This window comes from Musa acuminata, chromosome BXJ3-3, assembly GCF_036884655.1.
Source record: "Musa acuminata AAA Group cultivar baxijiao chromosome BXJ3-3, Cavendish_Baxijiao_AAA, whole genome shotgun sequence".
NCBI lineage: Eukaryota > Viridiplantae > Streptophyta > Magnoliopsida > Zingiberales > Musaceae > Musa > Musa acuminata.
This window is the reverse complement of record NC_088351.1, coordinates 923,658-943,571: the sequence shown is the minus strand read 5'-3', so window position 1 is coordinate 943,571 and position 19,914 is coordinate 923,658. Positions and strand designations below refer to the sequence as shown.

At 37.1% G+C, this 19,914-nt stretch overlaps 2 protein-coding genes across 7 annotated transcripts; one reads left to right on the top strand and one right to left on the bottom strand.

Annotated features, from left to right (window-relative positions):
• Nucleotides 1-357: 357 nt before the first annotated feature.
• Nucleotides 358-5,989, top strand: LOC135632929 (uncharacterized). Of its 3 annotated transcripts, none has more exons than XM_065141818.1 (7): nucleotides 359-1,008; nucleotides 3,181-3,324; nucleotides 3,647-3,719; nucleotides 4,062-4,167; nucleotides 4,249-4,345; nucleotides 5,196-5,291; nucleotides 5,416-5,989. In XM_065141818.1, exons 1-7 carry the CDS (start codon nucleotides 418-420, stop codon nucleotides 5,455-5,457), a joined length of 1,149 nt encoding a protein of 382 aa, XP_064997890.1. In that variant the 5' UTR covers nucleotides 359-417; the 3' UTR covers nucleotides 5,458-5,989. The 3 variants fall into 3 exon arrangements, with proteins under 3 accessions (XP_064997891.1, XP_064997890.1, XP_064997889.1); XM_065141817.1 differs by having other exon boundaries at nucleotides 5,388-5,989; XM_065141819.1 differs by lacking the exon at nucleotides 3,181-3,324 and having other exon boundaries at nucleotides 358-1,008; nucleotides 5,388-5,989.
• An 834-nt stretch (nucleotides 5,990-6,823) lies between these two features.
• On the bottom strand, nucleotides 6,824-18,504 carry LOC135586810 (phosphatidylinositol 4-phosphate 5-kinase 1-like). 4 transcript variants are annotated; one of them, XM_065141815.1, is made up of 11 exons: nucleotides 18,158-18,504; nucleotides 17,964-18,050; nucleotides 16,072-16,213; nucleotides 14,855-15,928; nucleotides 13,989-14,156; nucleotides 12,839-13,004; nucleotides 12,491-12,598; nucleotides 12,226-12,413; nucleotides 11,014-11,168; nucleotides 9,317-9,488; nucleotides 6,824-7,289 (listed from the first exon to the last, which is right to left on the bottom strand). In XM_065141815.1, exons 3-11 carry the CDS (start codon nucleotides 16,128-16,130, stop codon nucleotides 7,013-7,015), a joined length of 2,367 nt encoding a protein of 788 aa, XP_064997887.1. In that variant the 5' UTR covers nucleotides 16,131-16,213; nucleotides 17,964-18,050; nucleotides 18,158-18,504; the 3' UTR covers nucleotides 6,824-7,012. The 4 variants fall into 4 exon arrangements, with proteins under 4 accessions (XP_064997887.1, XP_064997886.1, XP_064997888.1 ...); XM_065141814.1 differs by having other exon boundaries at nucleotides 16,072-16,102; nucleotides 18,158-18,480; XM_065141816.1 differs by having other exon boundaries at nucleotides 16,072-16,102; nucleotides 17,964-17,992; nucleotides 18,158-18,480.
• Nucleotides 18,505-19,914: the final 1,410 nt, after the last annotated feature.

Sequence of the window (19,914 nt, the reverse complement as noted above, 5' to 3'; positions counted from 1 at the left end):
TAAGAACACCTAATACAAGTTTTGGTCAAATTAATTTAGTAATTTTAATTACTTTTATTTTATTTTATACATAACACACTATTGAGATCAAATTATTTTCTATAAACATGATCTTGAGGTCAAAGGAAGGAAACGTCTCAGCCAATATTTCTTTCACGTCATTGGTCGATTACGGTGAGCCCCACCAGTTGAGCGCCCAGGGAACTAATGTGACCCGTAATGAACGATTGGATGTTAGAGGGTTGGCGATCGGAACGGCTAGGATGTAGTATTGCAACATTATTGGATTAGTGGTACTTGGACAGGATCCCAACTCCTCCGTGTCCCCGTACGTATATAAATACCAGGCGGCGGGGAGGAGGTGGAGCGAGCGGTGCCTTGTTTGAAGGCTGAAGCCTCCTCGCCTTGCTCATCCTCATGGCCTTCTCCTCCCTCCTTCCCAAATCCTGCTCCCCTTTCCCCTCCTCCCTCACCAACTCCATCGCCACCCCTCGATTGGCGCCGCTCCGCGTCAGCATCCGCCCTCAGGCCGACGGCCACCGTCGGGGCCGCTCCTTCCTTACGAACCCTATCTCCAACCCTCTCCACTCTCGATCGGCGCCCGCCCGCCTCAGCTTTCGCGCTCGGGCTGAAGGCCGCCGTGGCAAACCCGAGGCACCGCCGCCGCTGCCCCCGTCCCTGCCCCCCGAGAGGAAGTCGTTCGCCGTGGCCACCGGCGAGCTCTTCTTGGGCCTCGCATCGTTGCTCGTCAGAAGCAGGGGCTCAGCTTTCGTCGCCGTGCCCCCTGACGCGGAGGTCTATGTTGACGGTAGAGGGGGTTCGAACGGCTCTGTGGTGGAGGAGTCGGTCGATGGAGATGTGATCTGGGAGCAGAGGTCGAAGGATGTGGAGGCCGAGAAGGAGCGAAAGAAGGTTACGAGCCCAGGGTTCAGTTTCTCCGCGGCTGGTTTACTGTTTCCCTACCATCTCGGGGTGGCTCAATTCCTTCTCGAGAAGGGGTACATTAAGGTGATTCTTTGTTCCTCTGACTATGGATTCAATCATCTTTTAGTTCCAAAGATGCCTGCCTGTTTTAGCATTTCGTGTTGTGGAAGAAAGGATTCAATCATCTTTTAGTTCCAAAGATGCCTGCCTGTTTTAGCATTTCGTGTTGTGGAAGAAAAGGTGTCATTTTGGGGAATCAAACTTAGTTTTCTTTTGCAATTCATTTGGGAGTTTATGGCACGTTGGTAGTTTGTTTATACCTCTTGCTTGTTTTGTGGGAAAGGAATTGGTTTCCTTTTTTACTACTTGCCAAAACGAGTACAAAATTCACCTCCTGATGTCGGAGCAGATCACCCAGAAACGGTTTGATAGCCAGTCCCGTCTCCTGGTAGTAGTTGCTTTAGAGGCTCTACCATAGATTGCCAAACAATTGGGAATCCTGTTGCCCTTCCTTTATACGTGTACAACAGTATATTCTTCAAACATCATTAAAAGAGATAGAATCTCTGACTATAGACAAAGCACTACAAAGAGCAACACCTTTCCATGCAAAATATGAATGAGAACTTGGGATCGGCCTCAATTTGGATCCGTCTAGCTCCTTCCCCAAAATGTGGCTTGGCTTTGTGTTATTTGGACCCTTTGAACGAGAGGAAAACTGTGGCTTTGGTAACACTTGTTGTGAAATAAAGTTCTCTTAAGATAAAGTAAGCTGCAAAGGCCAAAAGTAGCTCAGAACAACAATGACTGTTGCAGAGACACCTGCATGGAGGAGGAGGAAGAAGAAGAAGAAGAGCTACCTTCATTTCCACATGACATTCCTTTCCCTCCTCAGCTGGGTCAGACGAGAGGTTACACCTCCATCTTTGGTCAAAATATGAATGACTACAGGGAGGTGAATGACCAACCAATAATGGTGAAAACAGGAAAAATGGCCTTTATTAGCCTCCAGTTTGGGGCTTTAGAACCTTCGTAGGTGTTGTATCTTGAGCTACTGTATCCCATATGAGGTAGGTCATGAATGTATGTCTATTGATCAAATTTATCATGTCCTAAGTCTTGAGGTAGAATTGGGGGATAGAAAGATACAAAAATTGAGTAACAAATCAGCAGTTCCCAGTGCATGTAAATTTAAGTGTCCTTGTAACATTTTGCATATGATTGAAAGTGTATATATACGCTGCAGGTATTATAAGCTTATTTCTGACATAGTTCTTATGCTAAGGAGGGAATATTTAGTCAATTGCGGTAGCCCACTAGTTCTATGTAACAGGTTTACAACCCCAGCAAGCATAATGAAAATGATTATTTGCTATGGTATTGGTTGTTGCACCTGGAGAAAGTCCTTCATTTCTTCAATGCACGGAGAAAGAGAGAGAGATTAGGCAGTAATTTATTAGCATAGCAATGTCTATTCTTATGTCATCGGTATGTTAGTCCTACCACTTATGTGTGAATTCTGGTAAAGATAAAAGGTCCTCTTTCTGTCTATGTGTCAGCAATGACTTTTGATTTGATTCTTCCTGATAACATGAGAAGACTGTAAAACCCCCATTTTTCTCATTTTTTTCGGTGCCTTGATCTCTCACTCTCCATTCTGCCTTGCTTGCTGAAGCTTTAGGTGTTCGGCATCAGGAGTAGGTAGCATTCAACTTCTTCTCAAAAGGGCCATCCTTCTTTTGTATAGACAATGTTACTTGTTCATCCTTTTTCTAAGGTCTTAGCTACGAGGTATAGTCCTTTCCAAGTCAGTGACCTGATTTACAACATTTTAGACGCAAAATAGGATATCTGATTGCAGATGTTTACAAGAACTTATATATATTATTTTGGTATCTATGCTCCCAGTGGGCATTAGTCCAGCTTTTCATTTTTATTCTATTCTTCCAGCTTTTCATTTCATGTGACTTTGCTAGTTACATGGACTGCAAGACTAGAAAAGAGTTACTATGCATGTTAGATAATGCAAAGTAAGACTTTTCTATGATTGACTTCAATCCACCTTGAACTTTATTAGTGTTTCCACCAAATTGCCTTTTGGCATGGCATTCTAATGTATGTTTGTATACATGGCTGTCATATGGGTGTGGATTGGATGGCAGCTATGTCTCAGTATGTTAATTAATCATGTTTAGACTTTATTTGTGTGTCTACATTGTAGATCTCATAATGAGTTAAATCATTTCATTGATTCAGGAAACCACACCACTTGCTGGCTCTTCAGCTGGTGCCGTAGTCTGTGTCGTAATTGCTTCTGGTAAAACCATGCAAGAAGCTCTGATGGCAACCAAGATTCTGGCTGAAGATTGCCGACTTAAAGGCACTGCATTTCGGCTTGGGGTACTTTTATATACTAGCACTGATTTTTTATTTGTATTTTGGAAGGTCACAGTTAGACTGAATCAAATTAGTCTTCTTTTCTTCATTTGGTCCTTGTGTGATGCATAAACTAAGTGCAGAAATACTTATAAAAGTACCCTTGTGCCTTTAGTTACTTCATTGTTCTCTTTATTATTATTATATTACTTTATTATGATGTTTATTTTTTTAAGAAATTGGAAGCACACCCAAAAGATATATAGAATACTTTAATCATTGCATGCTATCTTTGTTAAAAATTGAAACTCTATTTTAATTAGCTTTTATATGTTATTTTGTTCAGGCAGTACTTAGGGATGTTCTGAATGATTTTCTTCCAGATGATGTGCACACTAGATCCAGTGGAAGAATTCGTGGTAAGCTTACTGTGATAAAGGAGTGCTGATGTTGAATTTGAATGACATTACAATCTTTAGCCTTTATATGGTATTCATACTCTCATGGGCTTCTCACTCCTTTTTCTGGATTCATCGACGATAATGGATCCTGCCATACTGGTACAAAACTAGTTATTTCATCAACCATTTTTTTATGGCTTTATAAACCTGTTAGAATTACATAGCTTAGGAACCACATTCAAGATTTTGAATATTGTATGAAAAGTCATTATTATTTAACTGATACCATACTTGTATTGTTGATCTCAATGATAACTTAAAGTAATGTTGCTGGAGTTTACAAATTTTCTTTTCAAGCAGTTGCTATCACTCAATTATTGTGGAGGCCAAAGGGATTACTCGTGGACCAATTTGACTCCAAGGAAGATTTAATAAATGCAGTTTTTACGTCTTCCTTTATTCCAGGGTATGTTAGTTTAGTTTCTTTTCCTTTCTTTTTTGCAAGAACTTTGATATCAATTAAAGAATGACTTCATTTCTGGTCCAGCTATCTAGCTCCTCGGCCAGCCACTATATACCGTAATCGATTATGCATTGATGGGGGTTTGACATTGTTTATACCGCCAACTTCTGCTCCAAATACGGTAAGTAATTTTAGACTATATTCCATAATATGTTGAAGTATGTTTTGTTGGAATTTTTCAGGGTAGTTGGACTCATGTTTTTGTTGGTTTCTGCTGACTGCAAAAAAAATCAATGGTGGTGCCTATAAAGATCTTCTGAATGTTCCCAGTGAAGATGCATATGTATGCCGGATGGCATATTCATTTCTCTCTCTCTCTCTCTCTCTCTCTCTCTCTCTCTCTCTCTCATTTTAAATATCTTCCAAACAGCAATGGTAATCAAGTTGCCACTTCTATTCTTAATCGGACATGTGAAGTTCCAACCCTTGAACATGTGCTATAAGAAAGGTCGGTACTGTTCTAACTTTAAGTCCCAAGTAAGAAGGATATGATGGTGCCTCTGATAGCACACCTAACAATTTTCTATTATAATCCTTAGTGCTATCCTATTTCAAATAGTGATGGACTACCTCTTCAATCATTTTACAAAATTCTCACCAGACTGTAAAATCTATGGTACTTCACCTTTGGTTCCACTTCAATGTTAATGGACACTGCGTTGGGCTGACTTAGATTTACTTGCCAGTCTGTTTGATAGTTGTAGCTGTTACATATATGAATTTAATCCTGACCTGGATGTAACTCTGCAGCAACTTGGGGTTCATGAGTTGCTGTCATGAGTTTTTTCACTCTGATACGATATTATCGATATTTTATAGTCCAATTAAATATGTTCCATCTTTTTCATCCGAAATATCACTTTACTACCCTTTTCTTCGGAGCATTGAAGTGTTAACTTGTACCATCTGGTTATCGTGGATGGCTGGACATAATCAAAATGCTTGAGATGATCCTTGTTGTTTAATTGCAGGTTCGTGTATGTGCTTTCCCTGCCAGTCGATTGGGACTGAAAGGGACTGGAATTAGCCCAGATTGCAATCCAGAAAACAGAGCTACTCCGCGACAGGTACTTGTGATTACTTAGGAGCATGCACCATTTTTTTTTCATTCACTGGATTTTATAGGGAGCGATGTGCATCATGATGCATTGTGTCAATTTCAGCTTTTCAATTGGGCCCTGGAACCTGCAGATGATCACATCCTGGATGAGCTATACGAGCTCGGATATCTAGATGCATCTGTCTGGGCCAAGCAGAATCCTGTGGATACAATTGTGGAAGATGTAAATGGTCATATCAGGACATAATTCCGGTGGCTTAAGGTAATTGATGGATGTGAAGGATTCAAACTGCCATTCCTGGAAATCAAATCTCGAACAAGTTTACGACACATAGAAGATTTTAATTCTTGTCAAATGCCCAAAACTAACTCATCAGGTTCGGAAAAAAGTCATGTACCCTCCCTCTTCAATATTTCAAATTCCTTGTGAAAGGAAGTGATCTGGATCGACTGGATCAGGGTTGCATAGAATACAAAAGCACCAAGTCTTTTACATGGAACACAAGAATTACTCCTTGAAATTAAAGATTCAAATAATTCTCACTTACTACTTTTCATGGCAGGAATTTGTAACATTACTACACTATACAACAATTCATTGGTTGAATAGTGTGGCTTGTATCCAACATTAACCTTTCAGCAAATTGTTTGTTCTAGAATATTCTTTTTTAATGATCGATGCTCTATCTTTCATTCTGAGCTCAATCTACTACTTGACAGTCTTCTGCAGTGTGCCTTGGTGAAGCATGTAATGTGTTCTGATACGAAGATCCAATGGCTGGAACATACTTTTTCTACACTGTGAGCTCCATAGCTTATGGACTTTGGCTCTTTTACATGCATGCATTTTATCATTGACAGTATATAATTGGAACATACAGACTTGTTTACCGTGAGCTCCATAGGATATGGACTTTGGCTTTTTTTACATACATGCATTTTATCATTGACAGTATATATATAATTGGAACATAAAAACTTGTTTGTATAATTAGAATATATATCATGCAATGTTATCATATATTGTTGCAATCATCGTATATGTAATTTCGAATGGTATCGTTCGGTACGGATGATACATACCAATTCGACGGTATACCGGTACGCGAACCGTCCGCTATCGGACGGACTGTGCTACAGTAAGAGGAAGAAATATTTAAAATTGCTCGATAAGTCCTGAGGTACCACTCGATATGTCTTGGTATACTACTCGATACTATCGTATCATACCGAGTCAACCTCGAAAATACGGTACATTATTACATATCTTGGTTGTAACCATCATCGGCCATGATCAAACCCTCACTGGCTCAGGCAACATGGATGAGGATCACCAAATCTGTCATCCCACCTGGTAGAAACCTTCCTCCATTTGCATGATGATAATTTGCCATTTGCTTTGCATGATGATAATTTGCCATTTGCATGATGATAATTTGTCATTCAACCTGTAAAATAATTTTCTCGAACATGTTCGCAAAACTCCTCTTTAAGGCTGGTTAGGACGTACGGTCTGTTAATTTTCCATGAACAACTTCATACCGGTGGAATGAACCACCTGAGAACATATTATTTGAACTATGGAATTATTCTGTCATTTGCATACAACAAATAGGAATAGATACAATCATTTACCAAGCTTCTTCCACCAACTGACAGATTGCAGGATGCTACACAACTTTTGAGAAAGATTGTCAACCGGATAGAAGGTTTTCCTCCGCTGCAAATCTAATCCGGGAAAACTTTCTCCAGGAACTCAACAAATCGTTTTGAATACATCTTTGGTGCAACAGCAGAGATCGATAGCGGGTCGCACTTGAGTGATTTGCAGCAATGTTCAAATTTCTTGGTCATGTTGTACTCCTGCAATATGTCTATGATCCCAAAATAGAGAACAACATCATAGACCTCAACAGGATTAAATTCTGCTGAATGTAGCCCTTTGTTGTGAAGAGGCTTCCAATTAGCTTCAGCTGGCATGTTCACCCCTAGTTGTACACGCAACCTGTTTAAAATTTTATTGGATGTCTTAGCCAAAAGTTTACAGTGTTGAAATTACTCAGTCCCACAAATGTTAAACAAAATTTAAACCTAAATATGAACATTCTACGAGATATGGTTAAGATTCATATTCATGAAATCTGGCATAGTTTTATGCTGATTGTCGATGGCCTAACACAACACTCAACCTTTTTTTCATCTAGGCTTGAGACTAACATTGACGGTGTTGTGGTAATTAGAAGAGTTGAAATGATTACTATTGATGGTCTGAGGAGTTAGATGAAGACCTACAAAGACGGGCTTTAATAGAAATTATAAATAAATATTTAAATACTCTTAACTTGACTAAATATATGTTTTTTATAGATCTTAATGATGGCAAAATATATAATGTTACGGACATTCTACGAGATTGTTTTTCTTGCAGTTCTTTCCAAAACTATAGGCAGGCTTATAATTGGACATCAACACAGGAGTTGTTGATGACTAGAAAAATCTAAAAGTTTCTCAAACTCGAGACAATCTGAACAGAATGAAAATTTTTGACGGCCAAAAGGCTTCAAGGGAAGTTCTAACCACATGCTAAACAATTAACAGAGACTGTTAGCAAGGGTATTGTACGTGAAGTTAATTTAACTAACTCTGCACAAGCCTCCACAAGATTCACGGCAACCCCGTTATCTTTAGGGATGGTAGAGTCCAAAAACCATGGTTATCACAGCATGTTTGAACAGTCTAATGAAGAAATGACTGGTACGAAAGCTTGGTCAATAATCATCTCATTTGATGCGGTTTCAAGTCAATCAACTTCTGACATGGTCACAGGACAATTAGGTTTCAACAATAAAATATAGTAGTAGATTTGGGATTATCAATGCAAAACAGAACAAAATCAAAACATTGTTAATTTAAGACAATCATATTTTCATGCATGGCGGTGGGAGCAGGGAATCAAATGGAATAGTTCAAACAAATTCTTTGGCGTAATTTTAACCATAAGCTCTTTTATAATGTCTAAAGGCAGCAAACATCAGCAAGATTAGCAATATGTAAACTCATCTCACCTTTTTAGTGGAGAAGAAGATCATTATTTTTCAGCATTCAAGTCCACATATGGTTTCCTTAAAATCTGTGTAAAATGCTTCAGGCTTCTTGGGCTCTTTTGTTTGGCTACATCATTGCCTAGGTTTTAGAAGTTTGTAGTTTCTTGGGCACCTATGTTCCGCTACATCACTGCCTAGGTTTTAGAAGTATGTTGTAGAATTACCTCAACCGACTACATGGTGTATAGGCTGATTTGTACAATAGGAGGCAGCACATGGGTTGCAAAGTCCATGAGAACACAGCATTTTCAACTTGACAGTACCAAAGAGGATTTTTTTTCCTTGACAAATAAAAAAGAAGCTGGTGTCTTGAATGATAAACTACTTAACAACCCTGGAACGTTATCTAAATTTCTGTCAGATAGAGTGATTGTGCTCCCTGTATTGCTGTCAAAAACCCTGATTTAAGAGTTTCACTTTCTATGAATACCATCACAAATCCATCATCTTTCATACGTTTTAGGACAAGTGACTTCACAGCATAAGTTTGCACATCTTTTCAGATTATACTTCCACTTAGAATAATGCATATTAGTAAGCAAGAAAATATTAAGCCTTCAAATTAAAAACATTAATGAATATTACTCGAGACCCCAAAAGAAATTTTCATCCTTCTGTTGTACAGAATAGTGGGCAGATTAGATATGTAACTACAGCACGTGGCCCTAAGACCCTTTAATATTAGAAGGAAAAAGATCGGACCATGACTACCACCAATCAAATCACAAAAAGCAATTTTCAGGCAACTGTGAGAAGAGAAGCACCTGATCCAAGGTTTTATGTGAACAATACTATATAATTATTTTACTTTAGTACTATGTTGACTACTAAATAAACAATAAATTGTGTCAAAATGGGAATTATTATCAACAAAATTGCCAACTATGTTCCTTGCAAGATGCTATGGAAAGGATTATAGAAACAGTACCTTCCTGTACCAGGCAAAAGAAGATCAACTTCCTTATTGTCCGCTGCAGATGCTCTTAAGGTGCTGCCTCGTATGTGTGAACCTGGCAGGCTACTGACAGAACTTGGTTCATGAGCGACCAAGCGTAAACCCTTTGGTGGAGTTTTGACTTCATCACGTAATTGAATATCAGCTGGAAGACAGAATGTGTCAATATATAGTTAGCAAAATCTAAAGAACAAGCAAGCTGGAACTCATGGAGCTTTTGACTAATTAAATTATAAAGCTTAACCTGAACTGCTTATAGAGAAATATCTTCTCTTCACTGAATACTCAAGATCTTCCATCATGGACTCCATTAAACTATAACTATTCTTAGATGTTGCAGATAAATCTGTATGCAGAAACTAAGGCACAACATATGCAAGTACGTGGCCATCATAAATCTCCATAGTAACTGTGTTTGATTATTTACTGGCTCATTTGGTTTCTGCAATTCATATATATTCAACATTACTTCACTCAATATTTAAAAAACATCCTCCTCAACATCCAAAGGCCGATGCCAAAATGCAAATAGATAAAGAACCTTAATTGCCGATACTCTGTGGCATTTATGGAATCCACGAACTGATGTTTGCTCTAATGAGAAAAAAAAGAAACTATTACGATGACCCTGATTTAAAAAGTCATAGTTAAGCACTTGATTATGCCGATATCCCTAATTCCAAGGGAAATATTATCATCTATCATAAATTGGTAAGATGGGAAAATTGGAGCCAAGATGGTTTGAAGCTTAGCACAAAGGACTCATGGGAAACAATAGCTTCAAGCTAGGGGTGCTCGCTCTATTCTTCATAGTGATTCTGGTACTTGTTTAGATGGCCACACATGAAGGGGTACTGGTTCATCAAGAATCAAATAAGTTTATACTGCGACATTTTAGCTATTAGAGAAAGGTTCAGATGGTCACACGTGAAAGGGTTTGACATTTACACTATCTGATGTTTCTGTTTTGGCTGATTGCCTGAATGACCAAGCGATCCTCCCTTGGGTTATTCTCAAATCTCAACAATGTTAGAGACACCATTGGTTTTTTTGTGATTTTGATAAGTTTAGATTACCCATGTCTTCAAGAAAGGTAATAGGAGCACTAATTGGCTGGTGAGCTATGCTAGAAAGCATTGCATTTCACAATTTTTTTCTCTTAAATTTTGACAAAAGCAACCTGTTTTTCTTGAGTGTTTCTAAGTAATATAGTTTCTCTTTTTTGTGAAAAAAAGGAGCATGTCTATAGACAGAACCAGGTTGCTTTATACAAGGTTAAAAAAACTTTGAGATGAAATGTATGTCAATAAGAACTTACCTCACATTTTACTATGCATCTTTCTAAAGGATTAGCTAAATTTTAGAGGTTGCTAATATAATTAACTTGCTCAGAACATATATATCAATTATAATATAAAGAATGCCTATTGATTAAATTACAGAAAAAAGGGAATATTATATACAATTAGAAGTTTAGAACATAGACAATATAATTAAAATTGATAATCAGGTAAGCTGTAGAAGCTGTATAAAAGATGCTAATTTGTCAAAAGATACTGATTTGTCAAAGCATAAGATGTTCATTAAAATGCAGATGGCAGATACATGAACATAAACAGAAGTTTATGTATTTAGCTTAGTTAGATACCAGAACTGGAGAAGATACCTACCGTTATCATCTGCTGAATTTGCACTATGCTTCAGTAAATTCTGAGATTTTGAATAAGCCTTCAGATGTTCAGGAGCTCTAAAATGCAGTCCCAACAACATGCTATAATCAATTATAGATTGTGATTCTAGGAACTTGCAATCTAGAGAGATTTGTCTGCGGAAAAAAGAAAATAAAAAACTCAAGTGGTTGACGAGTATCTCTAGCATGTGAGCAGGTAGATAAAATAGTACCTACAATTTACAATTTACATTATGTGATGCAATTTTCATTGTGAGAATATCAATCATAATTTGTTCTACTGTGAAGGCCTATTGATGTGTGGGCTCTCATTGCAGGCTTTTGGGGATTAGACAAATCCCTACTTTTTTGGAGGATCTTTGAGATGCTTGGAGAAATGAATTTGTTCTAGATTTATGGTCGAAGGTGTGAGATGGCTCTGCTATTTTATATTATATAAACTTTGGAGGGCCAAGGATAAAGCGAGATTATCAACAATTTTAACAATAGTGCAAATGACCTTCTTAAGAACTCCCATGGTGGTTCCATTCTTGGAGAGTCAATATTGCCAGGAAGCATGGTTCTATATCCTGCCTGAACCGGTTCATACAGTGTAATATTTACCAGTTTGACAGAAAACCAGCATATAGACTGACCCTTTTCAGGTGGTTCTGTTCATCCTTTATTCTCTCTCTTTTTTTTAATATAGGGCTAAAATCCTCTCTATCATGCTCGACCCCTCGTGATCCCTTCTTGATGCCCACCGGCCCACCAACACTAGCCCAGGTACTCGTCCTCCTTTTCCTCCTCTACTTTCCATCTCTCTCCCCTCCTATGCTCCACCTCCTCGTCTTCTTCCCTCCTTAATGGTACAATAGTACGTACAAGCATATCGTGTGTTAGTACATCGGTATGAACCAGGCTGGACCATAAAAGGTGTAGTACCTGATATTTTAAACCATGCCAAGAAATATATGAAGAGCTTCTTTTATTTTTCTTTTCAGGTCTCTTCTTTCCATGGAATTTGATAAAGCTTCTTCCTGTCTTTTGTTTTGTGTTCAAGATTAGGCCCACCATTCTTGTTTCCTTTATTTTTTGCATTCCATTGCTTTAATGAAATTGGATGGGTTGTTGCCTATCCTTTTCATCAAAGAAAAAAAAAATGATTATAGCTTTAGCATCCTGAAGACCCAATGGATCAGAAGCAGCTAACCTAAAAAGCGACTCACGCCATGATTTCTCTAAATTGAAGACATATGAGAGGTCAAGATCTTTCAATGTTGTGTTCTCATTAATATTATGCTTGCTTGTAGATCTCCCATGAGATGAACCCTTCAAGTCATACCGACGGTGAATTCGCAGTTCTGTGCGGAACATATTCCCCATAACAACAAAGCGAACCTGCAAAAGCAAAATATTAGATGGCAGCAAAATCATTTGCAATCCAGAAATGCATTAGAAATTCAGGGTATATATACCTTCCTTCCTTTTATGGTCAGTCTATGAAGACCAAAAAATTTTGTTATCAGGGTATTCTCATAAGCTCCAACATGACCATAATAGTTGGGAAGCATCTTCAGTAGAATCTGAAATAGAAATTTGCACAATCATAATCTGTATGCTGTGTTGATACAAATTCAGTTGCTATCCGAAACATCGACAATTTTCAACCTAAACTGTTTTCTATGCCACTATTTTGACTGAGTAATGTACTAATATAAGATGGCTAAGAAGAAATGTTTAACGAAAAAATGGCTGAGGAAAAGCAAATGCCTTGCCAAAAAATTACACATCTAGTTTTGACTGTGGGAATATGCATATCAAACCTTAAGTTCATATTTTCTGAGGGTCTTTATTAAAAATCTTTCATCTTGTGAAAGATAAAAGATGCTGCCACTTTTTCCTGGAGAAGAAAGCTCCTTGAGACCGTCACCTCCACATACCGACATCATATAGTCAGCAGCATCTATCTTGAACATTTCACGAAGGTTCCTAATAACATGTTACCATTTAATTGTCAAAGTTGACTGTATTATCATAAAGAGCAAACCTGTTTAAGATATTAAACAAGTGATTGAAGGTTTCTCATGAAAAGAATGAAAACAAGCCATCACCTATAGCCTCAAGAAATGCGGTACTTATTTTCTTATTGAGATTTCTCTACTGACAAGTTACACATTGATTTGTAATTTTAAAATATAACTTAAAATTGATTGAAATGATTTACATTTAGAATCATATATCGGATTTAGACGTAGATATCATAAGTTCAAAACAGCATCACTGGCATGCTCCTTCACCACAAAATTTAAAACTGACTTTTAGGAAGTAGTAAATTATAATACTTTTAATAAATTTTCGATAAGCCAACTGTCTTAATCAAAGTATGATCAGGTAACATTTTATCAATGTTATTCTGCTTGCTTGTGGATTCCAAGATGATAGAAAAGACTTACCCAAGATATGTGAATTGGACCGGCAAATTTGCAAGCATATATTGTTAGCAATCACCATTTTTTAACACCCAACTGAAAAGAAGGAAACATAAAATCCTACACATGTAAATAGAACAACAGATACAATCTGTAATCTAAATTATATGACAGGGAGTGACAAACTTTAAATGAAAAGGATTACACAAGGCCACCAGATCCTCATTGTATGGACCAGTATTAATGGCATCATGCTTGCTAAGTTACTTATGATTGCAACTCGAGATTCTATAACCAAAGAGGAACAAAACTTTTAGAAGAATATGAATTGTACTTTCTGAAGGTTTCACAAGTTCTTTGTTCTCTTATGGATTGATGGTTATCAACAAACAACTCCAAGACAGTTGTTTGTTATTTGATCCTAGGGTGATGAAAGGTAGTATAAAGAATTATTATCTAACCTGCTTTAATAGCTACATCACTAATACATTTATTTAAGAGGGTCAACCTGCAAAAAGGAAGAACTGGAAAGTCGACCAATTACCTAAAAACCATTGGACAGTAGTCCTTCCAAAAGAAACCCACCGAGTTGTGTGGAGGTGTAAATTGGGAGCCTCTGCTCGGGAAGTACATTTGTATTCTAGCTCGAGGCCCAAAATCCGAAGAACGGACTTCACGCATAGGCACGGGTGTGATTTTCCCAACCGTGTACCTGTCAACTTTGAAATGAGAACTCCAGTTTCTTTATATTGTGATCAGGAAGCAAATAATTACTAAACAAAAAGAGATGCTAATTATTGGATGCTGAACGGATAAATTTGTAGATACAGTAGCTTCTAAACATTGTTTCATTAAGAACTTTACATCATCAGGATAAAAGAAGGAAAATTTATTGGCATTTAAATGGACATATTATCATTCTTGGCTTAACTAAAACTCATCTGGTCAGCCAGTTAGTCTCAGGCAAACTTTCCATTTAAGTTCAATCCAGAGTTTTTTTTTCGGGTAATCTTGCTTTACTTTCTTTTCATGGGCGGGAAGCCATCAAGAAAAGGGAGGGAAAAAAACATAGTTTGGTTGAGGTGGCTAAATGGTGTAAAATGTAATTTGCTCAAATTTCCTTCCGAAGTTGGTACTTAAAAAATTTACTTTCAATTCAAATCTACTCATTTTTTACAACATGAAAACCTGCTTACATTCATGATCCAGTGAAATATGGGCACAAATTGGTTTTGTAATAGTTCATAACATAAAGAGATAAGTAGAGAGCACAAGTGAGGTCTAAACAAAAAGCTGAGAGAAGGTACACAGGTTTCCAACATGGTTATGTAAACTGTAACTGCAAAACATATTAGCTACATAATGAAGTGGTAACAACCTGCTTGGGTGCATTAACTTAAGAAATATTACCTAATTCCAAGTTGCAAGTTTAGCATCAGATAGTAGCTCCTGTGACCTCCGTAAATAGTTTCACCAGGTCTCTTTGGTTGCTTGCTCATTTTGCAGTGCCATTTAGCCCTTTGTGGTCTTCCAAAGTCACAATATCTCATTCTTTCTGTTATTAAAACTCCTTGCATGTACTCTCTATCGTAAACTAAAATTCTGTCATCTAGGAGCTCAAGTTGACTTTCATCAGTTGAACATAATGTATGAGATGTGTTCTCCGATGAACTGCTAACACAAGCATCATTAACATTCCAGATGCCATCAAGGGAAGACGGCCTATGTGATATCCGTTTAGTACTTCGGAGACAACCATTCATGCTCCATCTATTGACTGTGCTTCTTTTAGACAACATTTTACTCACGGGTCTTTCATTACTAAAAATTGAAGCAGGACCAAGACTTTGCACTTTATTACCACACACAATAGATTTAGAATAAGTAAGTTGACAAGGTGTTCTGCTTCCAGTTGGAAAAAAGGTTCCATGTCCATCTTTTAGCCCTCTGCTCCAGATTCCAACATAAAGTGACCCATCAGCATATTTATAATAGCCAGATCCATTTTCTAATCCATCTAACCAATCACCATCAAAGAGATCACCATTTGACCACTTCATGACCCCTTTACCACTCATCTTCCCAGCCTTCCAATTGCCACTATAAGTGTTTCCATTACTCCATTTGTGTGTGCCGAAACCTTCTTGCAACCCTTCCCTCCAGAAACCATCATATTCATCTAAATTAGAGTAAGTTTTGATTCCCTTTCCATGTTGTCTGTTCATCATCCATGAACCTTTATAAATTGATCCATCAAATCCAAAAAGACTACCAGATCCATGGAGGAAACCTCCACTAATTTCACCTTCATATGCAGCTCCTGATGGCCAGAGTATCTTTCCTCTGCCAGTAATTTTGTTTTTCTCCCATTGACCATCATAGATAGTTCCATTCAACCATGTATATCTCCCCATTCCATGAGGAAGCAAACCATTAAAATCTCCAACATAGACATCTCCGTTTGAGAGAACCTTCTCAGCATGACTAGCAAAACAGGTATAGTTAGGACCTCAACAGAAAAAAAGCAGATTTAAAGCGTATAAATCTAACTTCATATGATGATTGACAAAAAGAATATAAAAGTAACAGAATATAAAAGTTGATAAAAAGAAGTGAAAAATGCTCACCTTTCACCATGCTCATAGCTCATACTTGCACCTGCAATAGATTCCAAAGAAATGTTCATATGAATGTGAGAGTAGATATGAGCTCCTCTTCTACTGCCAAGACATATAAAAGTCACAAGCTAACAGATCCACAGATGAGTAACTGCAACATTGAGAATTATCAAATTAAACAAGACATTACAGGAGAAAAGCATCTAACCATAAAATGTACAACTATCTTATGATAATCATAGCATAAGTTCTAGAAAGAAGAAAACTACAAGGTCAAGATTTAGAGTCTGACTGTGTCACTACCATGTGTTTCTTTGATCCTTACACCTATGGAATTAGTCAACCTTACACAGATAAGTACAGAAAGAAAATAGTTCTTGTCAATGTTTCCAAATAATCTCACCTTGATTTAACTTTTTGAAAATTTGAATTTCAGAGTGATTTTCAGTAGATAGAAACGTTAAACTCCAACCAATTTGGTGGAGTAAGGCAAAACTAAGTTTATGCTATACATAAATTAAAGCTGGGCAAGGCATTGGGTATTTGACCTTCTCCAGATTCCAAAGTGGTGGGACTACCTATTTTTGTTATTTTATAAAAATGCATACTGCATTTTATATAACTTATTCTTTGAGAAAGATGAGCTTAGTTTGAGAAAGATGATACAACAGTAAATCTAAGGTTACTTGTATACTTCAGTTTAGCTTTTGCTGGTGTGATGTCTATAAATAAAACACTGCATCTAGTTTCAATAAATAAATCCAGAAGTTCCAGATTACTACACTATCAAGGCATGATACTATTAAAAATATTTGGTGCTTACAAAAAGAGTTCATATGACAAGCTGACCTCCGAATATGTCCCAAGACAATTATGACCCTTAGTTTTCTTGTTCCATGTCCTTGTCTGGCCAAAAAAAAGAAAAAAATGCATCGTTGATATGCAATTATGAGTTTTTATTAGTTGCTGTAATGTGTCCTGCATTTCATAGGGCATCATTCAGCTTAGTTTCTGCTAACTAGTGTCAAGAACGAAAGCATCCTATACTAAATAAGTTGTCCAGTTAAAGAACTTGAGATGTATTACACGTTACACAGAAAAATTAATAACATATATTAAAGAATCACACTTTCAAGAGGTCGGACACAATTAAGGCTCTAAAATTCTTCATCTTGAAATAGACAAAAAAGGGTCATTCAGGCCCTTCTGTCATTAACCATAGACGTTACTCTTGCAAGATTCTAGTTACTGACTTGATCAGCAACCACAAGAACAAGTAGGAAAATGAACACAAATTGCTTCATTGATAGAACTGTCTCCAGGCAAATTACCAAGCGGGCGTACTCAGTGCACGAGCTTACCATTACTGAGATTTGAATAATTCAAAATCCTACCTTTATTTCTTCCAAATTTATAAGCCGCCATACAGTATAGTCTGGAACTAAGGATTATTCTTTCCTCTGCATATTCCTTGATATGTCTAATTCAATTTAAAATCTCTCACACAATATAAGCAGTCATGCAGTCTAGTCTGAAACTAAGGATTCTTTTTTCGTCTGCATATTCCTTGTTATGTCTAATTCAATTTAAAATCCCTCACACAATAACCTATCCTACGCTCTTCCTTTTTCCAAGGGATTGTGGCCCAAAATGAAGCACCAATACAATCAAAAATCAAGGGTTATGTCTAATTCAATTTAAAATCCCTCACACAATAACCTATCCTACGCTCTTCCTTTTTCAAAGGGATTGTGGCCCAAAATGAAGCACCAATACAATCAAATATCAAGGCACCTGGTAGAAATGAACTAGCTTTTATCAATTTCAGCCAAGAACTCAAAGAAACCCATCGAATCACAAGATAAATCCAAAAAGGGAGCAAAGAAGACGGCAGAACCCACCTCGTTTCAGCTCGTCCGCCCCAATCCCTCTTCGGAGATCAGCGACCGGCGCGTCAAGAATAAAAAACACAAGAAAAGAGATCAGCCCTGCAAATTAAGAAGCCAGAAAGGCACCAACCAGACGCAACAAGAGTCAAGGGTACAAAACCGGGAAAAAGGAAAAGAAAAGACAAAAGGAGGAGGGAAAGGAATACCCTCCCGAGTGGAAGAGTGGGGGTGGGATCAATTCCCCTAGGCGGAGGAATCCACCATGCCGGATAGCGCACCGACCCCTCCGCCCCGACGCGCGTACCAATCGGGAACGTCAACGAAGATAGATTAGGTAAAAGGAAGGGAGGTTTGTGGGGGTGCGGCCGTATGATCGCGACGTCGAATCCATCCAACTCTCTCTCTCTGGTTCTTCTTGTTTCGTTTCAATCACGACTGTGCTTTACCTTCTTCTTCTTCTTCTTCAACGTGTTGTTTTCTTCCTCGCCTTCTGCTGCTGCCGCCTCTTCTCGGAGTGCTTCGTTTCCAGCTCGCGGTTTCCTGTAAAAGAAAAGGCAAATTAACATAATACCCCTCCAACATTAATGGTTTTCGTATTTAACCCTTAGTATATATTTACAATTATACGCTTATTATCAATTGCACTATAATGATTAGACTACCTCATATCTTCAATCTTATTTTTATTTATTTGATGAGATTTTGAATCATAAACACTTGACGATTTGATCTTATACATTATCATCAAATTAATTTTTTATATATAAATATATTAGATAATATTTTAAATTTTTAATATGTAGTAAATGAATCCGATATACCATCATCAAATTAATATTTTAAATATAAAAATTTATCAGTATTTTAGGTATTAATTTTTTTAGAGGAAATTTTAAAATCATCACCCGACTCTTCCAGATGAATTGGTAAATTTTCTAATATGTTTCATAGATAAAATATTAATAGTTTCTAAATTAAGTCGATATATAATTCACTGTTAATTTTTTAATATTATTGTTTTTTTTATCCTAGGAGTATGGTTTTGGACTCATGAAGGATTTTAATATTTAAAGGGAAAATATATGTAAATTTGTAGGGGCACATCCGTTAATTTGAAACATTGAAAGAATAGACATGTAAAAACAATAAGTAAAAGCAGAAGAAATTGAGGAATTTTGGGTAAAAAGTGGTGGATGTGTGCATGTCTTATTATTATATGGAAGAGAGAGAGAGAGAGAGAGAGAGAGAGAGAGAGAGAGAGAGAGAGAGGAATTTGGCTTTAAATTTGAATCATATTCCTTTGGCAACATGCAATTGGAATTTGATCTAATAATGAGAGACGTGTTGCAATTGGATGGGTTGGTTGGGTGCCAACTAAATAGTATGGGTGGGCCATTAATCTAAATTCTATGTATAATAACTATAAGTTGGTCATTCGTATTGTGATGGATTCATGGCTTGATATGTGGAATTATATTTCATGGTAGTCCATCGCATGTATATGCAATCTTGTATTCACATTTGTTCGGAACAAACATCACATAGCAATATGTTTGATGCTTCTCGAAGATACGATGACAGATTTGGATCCACATGCATCCACCGCATGTGGGAGTGTCATGTCATTGACTAATATTAATGCTTTATAGTTTCTACATCCATAAAATATATTTATAATAAATGATAATACAATTAATAATAATAATAATTCTCAATATGATCGATATTAGATTTTGTAATCCTCGAATCGATTTTATTTATATGGGACTAAAGCGTGCCTAATTCTATTAATTTGAACTTAAATCCTTTCGATCGTATCGATTAAATTCATCAAATTAATTAATAAAATTCTAACATCAGATTATAAATAGAGGAACAAACAAATTTCTCATTCCCATCGGAGTGGAAAGTAAGAATTCATTCGTATGATTTTTGGGAAAAAAATATTTTCATAAGTCTTCAT